The sequence below is a fragment of the Piliocolobus tephrosceles genome, chromosome 5, assembly GCF_002776525.5.
Source record: "Piliocolobus tephrosceles isolate RC106 chromosome 5, ASM277652v3, whole genome shotgun sequence".
NCBI classification, from domain to species: domain Eukaryota; kingdom Metazoa; phylum Chordata; class Mammalia; order Primates; family Cercopithecidae; genus Piliocolobus; species Piliocolobus tephrosceles.
The window spans coordinates 140,203,925-140,219,083 of NC_045438.1; the positions used below are offsets into that span (position 1 = coordinate 140,203,925).

General features: G+C 40.8%; 1 protein-coding gene and 2 non-coding genes across 4 annotated transcripts in view; 1 reads left to right on the forward strand and 2 right to left on the reverse strand.

The window, feature by feature from the left end:
- The first annotated feature begins 5,547 nt into the window (after positions 1 to 5,547).
- TRNAR-UCG lies at positions 5,548 to 5,620 on the forward strand. The gene has a single exon. It is a non-coding gene; the product is annotated as a tRNA-Arg (tRNA).
- Positions 5,621 to 11,350: 5,730 nt separating this feature from the next.
- TRNAI-UAU lies at positions 11,351 to 11,444 on the reverse strand. The gene is made up of 2 exons: positions 11,407 to 11,444; positions 11,351 to 11,386 (listed from the first exon to the last, which is right to left on the reverse strand). It is a non-coding gene; the product is annotated as a tRNA-Ile (tRNA).
- Positions 11,445 to 14,073: 2,629 nt separating this feature from the next.
- GPX5 (glutathione peroxidase 5) overlaps positions 14,074 to 15,159 on the reverse strand; it is a 9,315-nt gene continuing 8,229 nt past the window's right edge. For both annotated transcript variants that reach the window (XM_023191658.2, XM_023191659.1), the window contains one exon: positions 14,074 to 15,074. In XM_023191658.2, the coding sequence (XP_023047426.2) occupies positions 14,868 to 15,074 (207 nt within the window). In that variant the 3' untranslated portion in view covers positions 14,074 to 14,867. The remainder of the gene's footprint in view (positions 15,075 to 15,159) is intronic.

Below are 15,159 nucleotides of genomic sequence, written 5' to 3' on the forward strand. Positions count from 1 at the left end.
AACTCTTCCAAAAACTCAAAGAGGAGGAAATACTTCCAAACTGTTTTTATGAGGTCAGCATTGCCCTGATACCAAAGCCAGACAAGGACATTACAAGATAATTGTAGGCCAATATCCTTGATGAAAATAGATGCCAAAATCCTCAATAAAATAGAGCAAACTGAATCCAACAGTACATTAAAAGGATCATGCACCATGATCAAGTGGAATTTATCCCTGGAGTGCAAAGGTAGTTCAACATATACAAATCAATAAATGTGATATATCACATTAATGGAATAAAGGATAAAATAATATGATAATTTCAATAAATGTAGAAAGAGTATTTCACAAGATTCAACAACTTGCATGATAAAACTCTCAGTAAGTTAGGTATAGAAGGAATGTACCTCACCATAACAAAGGCTATATATGATAAGCCTAGAGCTCACAAACTCAATGGTGAAAACCTGATTTTCCTCTAACATCAGGAATAAGCTGAGGAGGCCAACTCTCACCATTTCTATTCAATATAGTGCTGGAAGTCCTAGCCAAAACAATTGGGCAAGAAAAAATAAATAAGATATCCAAATCTGAAAGGAAGAAGTTAAATTGTCTCTGCAGATGACATGATCTTAGTATTTTTTTTATTTCAATAGGTTTTTGGGGAACAGATGGTCTTTGATTACATGGATAAGTTGTTTAGTGATGATTTCTGAGATTTTGGTGCATACATCCATCATCCAAGCAGTGTACACTGTAACTGTACCCAAAGTATAGACTTTTATCCCTTATCCTCCCCAAACACCTCCTGAGTCCCCAAAGTCCATTATATCATTCTTATGCTTTTGCGTCTTCACTTAGCTCCCACTTATAAGTGAGAACACATGATGTTTGGTTTTCCATTCCTGAGTTACTTCATTTAGAATAATGGTCTCCAACTTTATCCAGGTTGTTGCAAAAGTCATTATTTCATTCCTTTTTATGGCTGAATAGTACTCCATGGTGTATATTTAATACATAACACATTTTCTTTATCCACTTGTTGATTGATGGGCATTTGGGCTGGTTCCATATTTTTGCAATTGCAAATTGGGCAGCTATAAACATGCGTATGCAAGTGTCTTATTCATATAATGACTTGCTTTCCTCTGGGTAGATACTCAGTAGTGGGATTACTGGATCAAATGATAGAACTACTTTTAGTTTTTTAAATAATTTGCATACTGTTTTCCATATTGGCTGTACTAGATTACATTCCCACCAGCAGTGTAAAAGTATTCCCTTTTCACCACATCCATGCCAATATGTGTTTTTTTAAAATTTTTTTTGTTATGGCCATTCTTGTAGCAGTAAGGTGGTATCACATTGTGGTTTTGATTTGCATTTCCCTGATTACTAGTGATGTTGAGCATTTTTCATGTTTGTTGCCCATTTGTGTATCTTCTTTTGAAAATTGTCTATTTATGCCCTTAGCCCGCTTTTTGATGGGATTATTTGTTTTATCTTGCTGATTTGTTTGAGTTCCTTATAGATTCTGGATATTAGTCCTTTGTCAGGTATACAGTTTGCGAAGATTTTCTCCCACTCTATGGGTTGTTGGTTTACTCTGCTGATTACTTCTTTTGCTGTGCAGAAACTTTTTAGTTTATTTATCTTTGTTTTTGTCACATTTGCTTTTGGGTTCTTGGTGATGAACTCTCTGCCTAAGCCAATGTCTAGAAGGGATTCTCCAATGCTGTCTTGTAGAATTATAATGGTTTCCGGTCTTAGATTAAAGCTTTTGATTCACCTTGAGTTGATTTTTGTATACATGATCTTATGTACAGAAAACCCTAAATACCCCACCAAAAAACTGTTAGAACTAATAAATGAATTCAGTAAAGTTGCAGAGTACAAAATCAACATGCAAAAATCAGTTGCATTTCTATACACCAACAATGAACACTATCTAAAAAGGAAATTAAGAATCCCATTTACAATAGTATCAAAAAGAATAAATGCTTAGGAACAAATTTAACCAACTATCGACATTGATGAAATTAATTGGTGAAGACACAAATACATGAAAAGATATTTCATGTTCATGGATTGGAAGAATTAATAATGTTAAAATATCCACACTATCAAAAGTGATCCATAGATTAAACACACTTTCTTATAGGCTGACCTAAATGTGAGGCAGATGGATAAAAGAGAATAATGGGTTTTGAAAACTGTCGGCAAACATTAAAAATCGATTTACTCTCTTTATTTTAATACCCAGTAAAACTTGTGCAAATATATGCAAAAAAAAAAGCAAGTCCAAGACTTTTCCTAGAGGTACGGTTTATAATATCCCCAAATTGGAAACAACCCAAACATCCATCACCAGCAGAATGGGTAAACAAACATAAAAAATTGTTATATTCATATTGCAGAATACATACACAGCAGTGAGAAAGAACAATTGTTAAATGCAACAACATGGAGGAATTTCACATATTCCTGCACAAAAGAAGCCATGCATAAGAGAGTATTTATTATATAATCCTATTTATATGGAGTATGAAAATATGCACAATTCAAAGATGATATTAGATGTCAAGAAAGTGGTTATGCTTATGGAGAATGTGATTAAGAGGGGGCATGAGGGTGGCTTTTGGAGGGACTGATAATTTTCTATCTCTTGACACAGCTCAAGTGGCAAAACTTAGTTCTGGGATCTTATTTGATGGAAACAGTGGCAATACATTGAAACAGAAGACCTGGGTGGGCGTTCAAAGATATATTCTCTTCATATACATTCAATGATCTATATATGCTTGTATTTGGGCACTTTTCTGTATGTTTCTTATACTGCAATTAAAAATTTTCTTAAAAAATATGAAGCCACATTAAGAAAGACAGTATTACCATTATTTCAGAAACTCTATTTACCCTACTCTATAGTATACCTCTCTCATCCTCATGCTTTGATAACCACTATAATGATGTTTAAAATAATCATTCTCTTGCTCTTATTTGTTAGCTTTACTAATTATATTTGTATCCATAAACAATAGATATTTTAGGATGCTTAGTTTGTACTTTCTATAAATGAAATTATGCTATATTTTTGTGTTTTTTGTTATTGAAATATCAAAATATCTCATTTCCTGTGACTTCTAGGTTTTTCTGCATTGCATGTCATTGCTTTCGTAAATTGTTATGGCAGTCAGGAAAATGTGTTAAGACTCTTAATAATTATAATAATTTAATTTTAAATTTGTTAATTTTGTACACAATTTGTTAAAGAAAAAACAGAAAGAAAAGATAGTTCTGTTTCTTCCTTTCTGAGAATTATAACTTTTTTACTTTCCTTTTGTCTGGGAAGGAATGGAAGTGGCAATTCCTAGTATACCATTTGTAGTCCCAATCTCAAGTAAAGTGTTTTAAACTTTTTACCTTTAAGAATTGTTTTCTGTAGATTATTTTTATCTTTTAAAAATTAAGTAAAAGAAATTTCCTTCTATTTCTAGATTGTTAACAGTTGCATCGTGAGCAGACATAGAAATTTATCTAATGTTTTTCTGCCTCTTTTGAGGTGAACATATTTTTTTCCTTTAATTTCTTAATGTACTGAATCATAACACTGTTCTTCTCATGTTAAATTGACACCCTGCTTTTGGTATAAATCTGGGTTTGTTATACTTTTTAAACATTGGTGGATTCAGCTTTTTTTTTTTTTTTTTTTGATTTCTGATTTTGTGTTCATGGATGAGATTGACCTGTGATTTTTCTTTCTCTCACTCTCTTTGGTTTGGTATTAGGATGAAGGTGAAAATGAGGTGAAAAGTCTTCCCTCTGTCACTATGTTTGGAAAAGTTTGTGTCCAGTTGAAATTATTCTCCCTGGATTGTTTTGAAGAACTTTCAGGTGAAAATATCTGGGTTTAGGACTTTCTCTGTAGGACAATTTTTGACTATTCAATTTATGTAACAGTTACTTGCTATTTCGTCTTGAATTGAATTTCATAATTGATAATTTTTGCAGAATCTGCTGTTTTAATTTTCAAATTAATTGGACAAAATTCTTTATACCATTGCACATACTGATCCATCTTCTAGATCACCTTTTTTTTTTTTTTTTTTTTTTTTTTTTTTAAAGAGAGAAGAGAGGTTTCGCTGTGTTGCCCAGGAGGGTCTCAAACTCCTGGCCTTAGGCAATCCCCACCCCCCCCCAACTCCCCCCCCACTAACCTCCCACCCTACCGCGTCTTAGCCTCCCAAAGTGTTGGGATTACGGGCGTGAGCCACAATGTGCAGCCTCTTTCTGCACTTTTTTTTCTTTTAAAACTAATTCTTTCTCATCTTTTAGGTCTCAGAGTAAGTTTGGTTCCTAGGTGTTCACTGAACCCCTTCAGGCTGGGTTAAGAACAGATCCCTGCAAGCTGACACTTTGACCAGGTGGGTGAGAGAATCCGGGTGGTGCTTTCGTGGAGGGCAAGAGAAAGAGAGCGCAGCCTTCTCAGGGTGCAGTTGCTGGATAGAAGAACTTTTCAGTAAATAAATGTTTCTCCAGCCCTTCTGGAATGTGACAAATCTGTGTAACAGACTTTGGGAGAGCCGGAAGCCAGGATGAAGAGGCAGGTCCCATAGAGGCTCTCCAAGAGTTCCCAGTAATGGGGGGAATGAGACCACCATATGCGCCCAGTTGCTTTCACCACGCCCCCGGCACCCACAGGAGGGGGTCCACACAGGCGTGGTTCGTTCAGTGGCCAGGCCTCGCGTGCGCCTTTCTTTCCTGTGTGTTTCCCACCGGCACATCACTAGTGGGAGGTCAAAATCCTGCGAGTTAAGGATGGCTGGGTCAAATGAAGAACTGAAATGAAAATACACCACTAAGAAGTGGTTCGAACCGCAACTTCCCGGGCCTAAAGCGCGGCTCCTGCCCCTTGAACCACACAGCGCCACCACCGGGTGGTTGCACAAGATGATAGGTATTTTCTACATTATTCTCTAAGTGACCGCTAGACTCTTGGGCTTTTAATAAACGTCTCACTAGAGAGTATTCAGCAGGGTCTAGTTTTGATTACCAAGCGGAGCCAGGCCTAGGAAGATGTCTCTATTTAATGCTAATTGCAGCTGTTGCAGCTGAATTGGACGCCAAGCTGAGAAGGTCGCCTGAGGGGGTCTTTCTGGTTCACTTGGTGATTTTCATTTACTTCCAGAGGGTTTCAACGCTAAATGCAAACTGATCATGTGTAGTAGTGATTATAGAGAGACATTCAATACTTATCCTTTTCCCTTTCTTTACAGCTTTTTGTCACTGGCTGAGAGAAGCAATGTGGTGCATGTGCAAAATTTGGTGTAACATTTGGTGTCAAGGGTAGGAGTTTGGAGAAAATCGAAATACTCACTTTGCATTACCCTGTTATTTTGTGACACTGGAAAGTTATTTAGCTTTTGTATTATTACACTATCTTTGAAATTAGGTTAACAACAGAAATCATGTCATATAAGTAGAACCACACAATATATATAAAATCCAGGTTAATAGCCAAGACTTACAACATTTCTTACATTTTTTGTAGTTGTGAAGGCGTAGGACCACGTGGCCTAATGGATAAGGCGTCTGACTTCGGATCAGAAGATTGAGGGTTCGAATCCCTTCGTGGTTGTTTCTCCCTTTTTCACTTTCCGGTCCCTAACTTTCAAGCAACACTGCGCAACCTCCCACGCCCCAAAATTATAGCATTCAATTACTTTCGGAAAGTGAACGTGAATTCTCTGCAGTCCTTTCCCGAGGAAATGGGAAGTTGAATCACACACCTCTTTGGAGTTGCGAGTGATTCAGGTGGGGCCAGCACACCACCTTTCAGCTGTTTGCACTTTGGAGGAAGCGTTTGACCAGGTTGGCACACAGGTGCCTGGAGTCCGGGGTGGGATGGGGAGAACGTGCGCCCTGGTCCAGGCGCATCCTCTTCCCGCCTGTTGAGTGGGCTCCGTGAGCTCAGTTGAGTGCATGTTAAGGAGCTTTATTCACCTGGTCCCGCAGGGGGCGACCATCACGTTTCCACTGGTCCCGGCGCTCGGTTACAAGTTTGACTCGCAGACACACAAAAGAGTGTATCTTGAGAGCCTTGTATTTTTGAGGTCAGTTTAAATATCGCCCCCTTTCGAAAGGAAAGCTTCCCACATTTTAGAGGAGCTTTAAAACCCGCTCCTGATTCAGGTGGATGTGGTCGTTGACCGCAAGCGTTCTTTCTCTGCCGGGGCCCGCTCCCGGGTTGTCCCTCACATCGCGGGGCGAATTAGACTGTCCGCAATATCTGAGGAACCAAGGTGTTAACAGAGACCTGAAAACAGGAGGAGAGGCGAGCCAGGAAAAGATCTTGAAGAGGAAGCCGCTTCTCCAAAAGGCGAAAGAGATCCTTTGTAATGCTCTTTATAATAAACCAGTAAAAGTCAAAACAATTGTCTGGGCAGGAAGATATAAAAAAATAGAACAACAAAAAAATTAAGCCAGTAAACGTTAAAACAAAACAAAAGGGGAAAGAATCTGGCCAAATATATTTGAATACTTATATGAAATGGACAAATTATTAGGACAGCGTGACTTATTAAGTATGATTAAAGAACGGAGAGCAATAATGAATAGTCAAACTATGAAATAAATTGAATTAGCTGTCAAACATCTTCCTACTGAGAAAACCCCACCTCCCATCACTTATCTGGGACTTACGAGGTCAGGAGATCGAGACCATCCTGGCCAACATGGTGAAACCCCGTCTCTACTAAAAAATACAAAAAATTAGCTAGCTGGACGTGGTGGCAGGCATCCGTAATCTCAACTACTGGGGAGGCTGAGGCAGGAGAATCTCTTGAACCCTGGAGGTGGAGGTTGCAGTGAGCCGAGATCGCACCACTGCACTCCAGCCTGGCGACAGAGCGAGACTCCATCTCAAAACAAAAAACAAACAAACAAAAAATCCAACGAGACACAATCTCTTCCACAGTATAGAAAAAAGAGAGGGAAAAGACCCACAACTATACTCGCAGAATGGCATAGATATATTTTTCCAGACAATGTACTCTAAACAGTTTTATTGTGGCGTAATTCCCATGCAATAAACTGCACAAGTTTAAACTATGTGTAAGTTTTACACATATATATAATCATATATGTGTAATATGTGTAATCATGAAATGACCAGTACAATAAAGATAATGAACATAGACATCACCCCGAAAAACTTCCTCCTGCACTCTTGTAAGCCCTGTTCCCCTCTTACAACCAGGTATGCTTTCTGTTGTTATATGTTCATAGTTTTCAGAATTTCATGGAGTGGGATCATACAGTATGTACTCTTAAAACAATTCTTTCATTCGTTATCATTATTTTGAGGTTCAAGCAATTCTCCTGCCTCAGCTCCTGAGTAGCTGGGACTACAGTCGCCTGCCACCATGCCCAGGTAATTTTTGTATTTTTAGTAGAGACAGGGTTTCACCATGCTGGCCAGGCTGGCCTCAAACTCCTGACCTTGTGATCCACCCACCTCGGCCTCCCAAAGTGCTGGGATTACAGGCATGAGCCACTATGCCCAGCACTTTGCCAGAGACTTTTAAATGGTTGATTTGAAAAAAATAATTTTCATCAGTTTCACTTGGGAGCAGGTCTGCAGGGCTCTTTTCACTTCATGTTGAAAGTCAATCTCTGGAGGGATCTCTCATACATTACTCATCCCTCCATATATATTTCTCCTCCCTCATCCTTCCTACTTAATTTCATCATAATTCTAAATTCAGGGTTTATTGGTTATAAAAAATTATTTACAGCTGTGCCATGTAGTACTATGATTATATTTTGTATCTTATGTGCCTTTTAGTTTTCTACAAAGTTATTAACTGCCTTTTTCTTTTATGATCATGTAACCAATTCATCTCAATTGATTTTCCTTGAATTTAAGTAACTCTCAATATGGTGAAATACCTCAAGGAACCTATGAATTTTAATATTTTTCTTAGTGGTCTCCTCTCTGGAGCCTTCATCCCCCTGCTTCAATCTAGATTGGTTGTTCTCTAGGCATGTTACACAGGTATCTTCCTGGGGTTTTTCTTCCAACGACCTGGGATATACTTTGCCTTCTTCCTGTTTTTGACCCCTATGTTTTCCTTTTTTTTAGTGTTGTATCATTTTGGTGGAGAATAACCTCTAGGAATTTACTGAGAGGGTGACTCTGTCTGTAAATGGCTTTATAACATACTTGGTTTGTTTGATTGCTAGTTTGACTAATAAATTAGGAAATTCTGTCATAATTTATGACATTGTTCAATTGTCATTTTCAACTCTTCTATCAAATGCAACATTTCTAAATAAAACACACAGATGCTGCTTTCTGTTCAGATTTAGTTTAAAATCCAAAGCAAAAAAAAAAAAAAAAAAAGTTTTGCCTGATTCTGGTATCTTGCCTGGTGGGAAAGTACTCAGGAGTATCTGGAAAAGAGAACTGTACACCCTGCTTCTAGCCACCATGACAAGTATGTGACATATAAGAATTGTCTGTTATGGGATTTTCTTGAAAGAATATTAGGCAAACTGGAAACAAGGTACCAAGTATGACTATCTGGCATCTCTAAACTACTACAATTTTTTAAAATTAAATATTCAAATGTTTTTCAACATGGATAGCAAACCCTTTTCTCCTTGTCATGGGTGACAAGGCAAATCAGCACACCTACCAAAAGGACAGCCAGCGCTAGGAAAATGCAGCTAGAAATAACTGTGGACTCTGCAGTTTAGTTTACAAAATCAGGCAAGGACTGTGGGATACCTCTATCCAGTCATACCTCAACTCACTCTAGAGATCTGGAAGCTCTGGGTCTTTCAGAGCAGGAAGCCTGAGCTTGGTGCAAGGACACAAAGAATTAGAAGTTTACTCCAAGGATCAATTTGAACAGCCCAGGATTCCAAATGATTCTGGAGTTTCCGTGTTGTGGCAAGAGAAGAGAAGACCAACTTCTTGGAGCAATGAGAAGATCCCCCAAAATCATAACTCCTAACTTACCCTAGGCACTTGCTTTGTGCTCAGAAATATGCTTACTGCTTATATCCATCATTTATATCTATGTAACAAATCTTACTCAAATTTAGTGGCTTAAAACAACAATTGTTTCTTCTGTTTACAATTCTTCAGGTCAATGATTTGAGCTATCTTTAACTGGGCAATTCTTTTGTTGGTTTTGTCTTGGATCGCTCGTTTGATTGTGGTCACCTGGCAGTTTGACTGAGACTGGATGGTCCATGATGGTCCCACTAACATGTGTGGGGTGTCAGCTGGACTGCCTGGGATGGCTGAGATGGCTGAGACTCTCTCTCCGTGTGGTCTTCCACCTCAGATGCTCGATGAAGTTTCCATACACAGTGGTATCAAGGTTCTAAGAGGTAAGTGACATGGTTTCTTGAGGCCTAATCTTAGAACTCCTACACCACCATTTCTACACCATTTCACAGAATTCTATTAGTCAAAGCAAATCACAAAGTCAACTCACATACAACAGGGAGGGAAACAGACTTGGCTTCTTGATGAAAGCTGCTGCAAAATTGCATTACAGACCTGGTGTGGTGACTCATGTCTGTAATCACAGCACTTTGGGAGGCGGAGGCAGGCGGACCACTTGAGCTCAGGGGTTTGAGAACAGCCTGGGCAATAGAGCGAAACCCTGACTCTACTACTATAAAAATACAAACATTAGCCAGGCATGGTGGCGCATGCTTGTAATCCCAGCTACTTGAGCAGCTGAGGCATGAGAATCGCTTGAACCCAGGAGGTGGCGTTGCAATGAGCCAAGATCGCACCACTGCACTCCAGCCTGGGGGACAGAGCCAAACCCTGTCTCAAAAAAACAAAACAAAACAAACACACATACACACACACATTACAGAGGGATATGCATACAGAGATGGGAGGAACTTGCGACCATTAATCGTTTAGTATCAAACAACACGGTGAATAGCTCTCCTATTGATATGTTCATTGCACATCTTGGTTAAGTAAATTATCCACTATCACTTTTTTTTTTTTTAAACCAAGTGTTAATTCAAGTTGGTCTGTAGGTGTTGTTTTGAACCCATTTTTACCTTGTGGGCAGCTCAGAATGGAACCAGGGAGAATGTAAACACTTTGAAATGCAGCAGCAGCTAGAAAAGAATGGGTAGTGCTGAGCATTTGCAAATGGGCAGTCATAAATCCGTGAAGAGGGAGAGCTGTATTGTGTCTCCAGGATGTCTCAGATGTTTAAGATCCAGAAGGTGAGATTGGTGGCCCACATATAGGCTTCCTGCTCAGCTCCGAGGCTGTACTGGGTCGTTTTATTTTTTGAGACTCAATACCCGTGTCTCTGTCGTAACTACAGACATCATAGACTCATTAAGAATCCCAGAGGAGGCCGGGCGCGGTGGCTTAAGCCTGTAATCCCAGCACTTTGGGAGGCCGAGACGGGCGGATCACTAGGTCAGGAGATCGAGACCATCCTGGCTAACATGGTGAAACCCCGTCTCTACTAAAAAATACAAAAAACTAGCCGGGCGAGGTGGCCGGCGCCTGTAGTCCCAGCTACTCGGGAGGCTGAGGCAGGAGAATGGCGTAAACCCGGGAGGCGGAGCTTGCAGTGAGCTGAGATCCGGCCACTGCACTCCAGCCCAGGCGACAGAGCGAGACTCCGTCTCAAAAAAAAAAAAAAAAAAAAAAAAAAAAGAATCCCAGAGGAATGAAGAAACTGAGGTAGGGAAAGCAGATTCAGAGACAAGAAAAGTCCCACTTATACAATGATTTTAAAACCTAAGATCGTCCTTGTTTCACAGAGTTGAAAAGTCACACAGAAACACTTGTCATGAAATTTTATATATGCCTAATCTGTCTGGGCCTGAGACTGTGAAGGTCAGGTTTCTCTGAGATAGGGTCTCACTCTGTCATCCCGGAACCACAGGTGCGGCCACCACGCCTGGCTAAATTGTATTTTTTGTAGAGACGGGATTCCATCATGTTGCCCATGCCTGGTCTTGACCTCCTGGGCTCAAGAGAGCAGCTCTCCTCTGCCTCACAAAGTGCTATGATTACAGGCGTAAGCCACCATGCCCGGCCAGTTTCTTATTGAAATGAATACTGTGAAGAGCTATTTTAGCGACTGTCATACACTTGTTCCCGATGTATTGGAAAAAGGCCAGCATCAAAAAGGACTGTGTGATGACGTTTATCACCCATGACCTTAAGCAGGGAATTTTAAATCAAATCACACGAGGGTTCTGAGTACAGTCTAAATCACAACGGTACATACATCGCTGAAAGGAATCGCAGATGCAATAAGCTCTCCCCATTTTCGGATTTCTACAGGTCAGAGAATAGTAAAACTGCTCCAGGTGAGGCTTGAACTCACAACCTCGGCATAGCTCACAGGTGCACTGTCTTATAAGTACCACGCGCTAACCGATTGCGCCACTGGAGCCACAGAGATAATATGGATTTGGAAAGATATAAGAGAAGACGCTGTCACAGATTGACGATGAACTCTTTAACCATTGTTTTTTAAGGTATTAAATAATATGAGCTTTAGGCACCTTCTAATACGGGACTTCCACGAATGGGATTAAAAGCAACAATCAAGGGAACCCCGGAATCAGCTGATCCGGAGCCCTTTTCCTCCCAACTCAGAAATGCCCTGGGGACTCAGGGTTGCCTTCACCGGTACCTTGAATTTCTACTCAGATTTTCCCACAGCTTCTCTAAAGTCAGACAATAATTTAAAAACATTTGAATGAAAGTCACATCGGTTCACCAACAGCAGCAGGAAGCGAAGATGGCTGCATGCAAAATAGACGTGTCAATCACTACCTTCCGAGCGAAGTTTCCACCAAGAAGTGCGTATTCCGCCTGCACAAAACCAGCGAGCGCATTTTCCATTGTTTCGTAATCCCGCGGGCTATCCATCTTCCCCATTCTAGTTTCTGTCTCTCCACTCTGCGTTCGGCTACACTATTTGCTACTTTAAACGAAATGCCAGCCTCCCACTCCCATCCAGACACTCGCTGATTTTAAATCTAATGTTAAAATGCTTTGCTACTCGGAAACACTCAGAGAGCGAATATTTCCTTTACAAAATCACTGTTTTCGACGTATAGATGCAACGCAGGCTAAGTAAATACAGAAAAACAGTAATATAATTATTTAAAAATTTGCCAAAGTCTCATATCTTGAGAAATCCATTGTTTACATTTGTTATATTTCATGTCAGGCTTTTTCTATGAAGGTTCAACAGAGAAAGATTAAATATTTTTAAAATTTTTGTTAAAGTAATTGAACAACATAACAAAATGGCCCCTCTCACCAGCACATTCCTTTTTTGTTTTTTCAAACTGAATGTCCTTTGGCCTTCCGGTGATGTACATTTATCTAGTGGGGTTCCCAGCACTGCATGGTAAATCACTTGAACCCACCCACTTTTCTGAACGTTTGATCCCCTATTTCTACCACCTGCTGAAACAGTTCTGGTGTTTCCACCACATTGAGAAAGAGACATTTTTCCTTTTTTCTGAGTAGGAGACATCCGAACGGTGTGTTGGGTTCTTGACAGAGTGTAAAAATTCTGTATTCAGGGAGAGTGCTCCCATATCAGTGAAGTCTCCTTATCTAACTTGACGTTGCACTCCCCTTCTTCAGGTACTCTGAGAACCTAGTTCGATATGAGGCAGATTCTGAACGGGAGCAGAGGCACATAATATTTGGCCAGAGTCATCTGCATTGTTTTCAAGCAAGAAGGATATGCTAACCCTCAATAAGAAGGGGTGGGCCACTTCTAAAAGTTTTGAGGGTCCTGGAAATTTTGGGGATTTGGATATTCTAATACCTCAAACCAGATGTCTCCATGTTGAGCCTCAGCTCACTGAAGCAGCCTTGACTTCTAGGCCCAAGTGGTCTTCCTACCTCAGCTTCCCTAGCAGCTGGGATCATGGGGTGTGTCGCTATGCCTGGCTATGTTTTTTATTTTGCAGAGATGGGCTTTCCCTATGTTACCCAGGCTGATTTTGAACTCCTGGACCCAAGAGATCCTCCTGCCTCTGCCTCCGAAAGTGCTGGGATTACAGACGTGAACCACCATGCCTAGCTGGAAGCTAACTTCTTTTAGAGTTTTACATACTATTCCTATGATTAAGTCTGGAGCCTGAACTTTAGATTTTGGTGCTCTTAAGTTGGAGATAGGAGAGGTCCTTTATACATCCCATGGAGACACACTTTCACAGTTAGCCTTAATTTAATAATATATCATCCTCAGTCTTTAATTATCGCTCTCCAAAACATCAATTTCCTCTGGCAACGACCATCCAATTCTATTATGTTATAATTACCATTCCCCTCATGTTTCTCAAGCACCTGAAACTTCATGTCTGCTAGTGCATATTCTTCCGCCAGTTTACCATACCAGTTCAGGTTTGGCAAAAGTTTTGACAACCGCACTGCTACTTGTGACGGTGGTTGTTTGTGCTCCACCCATCTCCTCATCGTCAACCAGACGGTGAATAATTCAACTTCAAAAACCTCCTCTCAGCATCTTCTTTCTCAGATCATATTTGGTACCAACAATTACTGGTTGGATTCCCTAGAAAGTAGATTCTAAGATGGATATTTGCATTCAGAAAGTTTACTAGGGCATTAACTGAGAATCAGCATGGAGGGTTGGGAGGGTGCAAAGAAGAGAAGCAGAATTTGTCAGAGGGAAAAATCAGGGTGCAGAGCAAGCACAAAATGCCACCGGCCTACCCCTTGTGCATGTCTAGAGCTAGTGCGGCCCTTCAAAGTTGTGCTAAGTTGAGCAATCAGGGTTTGGCCTCTATGCCTCTTGGGGACCAGTAACTGGATACAGGCTGCCCTGGAAAGGGGACAAACTTAGGTTGAGGCAATTTCTGAAGAGGAATGACAACTGAGAGGTAGCAGGTGACAGCCTTCCAAATGTAAATCTTTCTGTCTGGGGGGCTCAGGTCATGTGGGCAATACTTCATTTGTGACAGAGTAAGAAGGAGGAGGGAGATAAAATGAGTTCAAGCACCAGACGGGATTTTAAAACCACCATAGAGATGGTCGATGCTGCAGAAAACATTTTATTGGAGACAGTGGCAGGGCTCATTCTGAAGCTGAGGAATCCAGGGTTGAGATGGGAAATCCCATCCTTCAAAAGATAAAGGGCATTCCTGTCCAGGTGCCATAGCCTGAATGCATTAAAGATCAGACAATAAGGAAAACTTTTGTAGGGCCAAACAGAGACAGGTTCTGGGTCCCACCAGCACGGAGATGCCCTCTCTTCTTGTGAAGCAATGCTCTTGCTCCCACAGGAGAATGGCTGGTGGGAGGAGGTGTCATGGATGAAAACTGAGCCAGAACAGTTGGAAACTGATGACACATGTTTGTCCTAGGAGACAAAAAATGTTATGAAGTGGAACCTAAATTGTGTGACTATGACCCCGTTGCTATTTCTGCACCTCTAGGGTGGAGAGAGATGGAAGAGTCAGAATGTCTAGGAATGTTCTTCTTCAGGATGTGATGACCAATTGAACCATTGTCGTGGAAGGATGATTTCCCTCTGGTGGATATGAATGATTCAACCTGTAACAGAGATCTGGGGATTTTAGGTTTCCATTTTTTTCAGTCTTCACCCACATACTCTTGAGAGGCAAAAGAGCAGTATCCTTCCAAATATAAATCTAGTTTGTGGAGAGTGGGAATTCTGGCCGTATGTGGAGGTGATTTGCTCAGGTGGAGCCCATGCAGGAAGAGAGTGTGGTGAGAAGACGGATATTCCTTTTTTGCGGGGAGAGGGGGTGCAAGTCATTAGGTGAGAAGTAGAAGTAGGATTGCTCCTGCCCTTAACTGCACCTTCCTATTTGGTTTTGAATTGCTTCAAGTACGCCAGGATGTCTGTCTTGACTGAGCTGACGGTAGCCCGGTGGGACCAGCGCATGACAGGGATTCCATCAGGCCCCACCAGGAACTTTTCAAAGTTCCAGCGGATGTCATGGACCTTTACAGGGTTCCAGGATATAGATTTGAATGTGCCCAAAATCTCAGAGGGATGAGGACAGGAGTGCTAAAGCAGAGAGATGGAAAAGAGAAACAATGTTATTTCTGCTCCTGGATGATCCAGGCTATTTTTACCCACGGGTAATCCACCC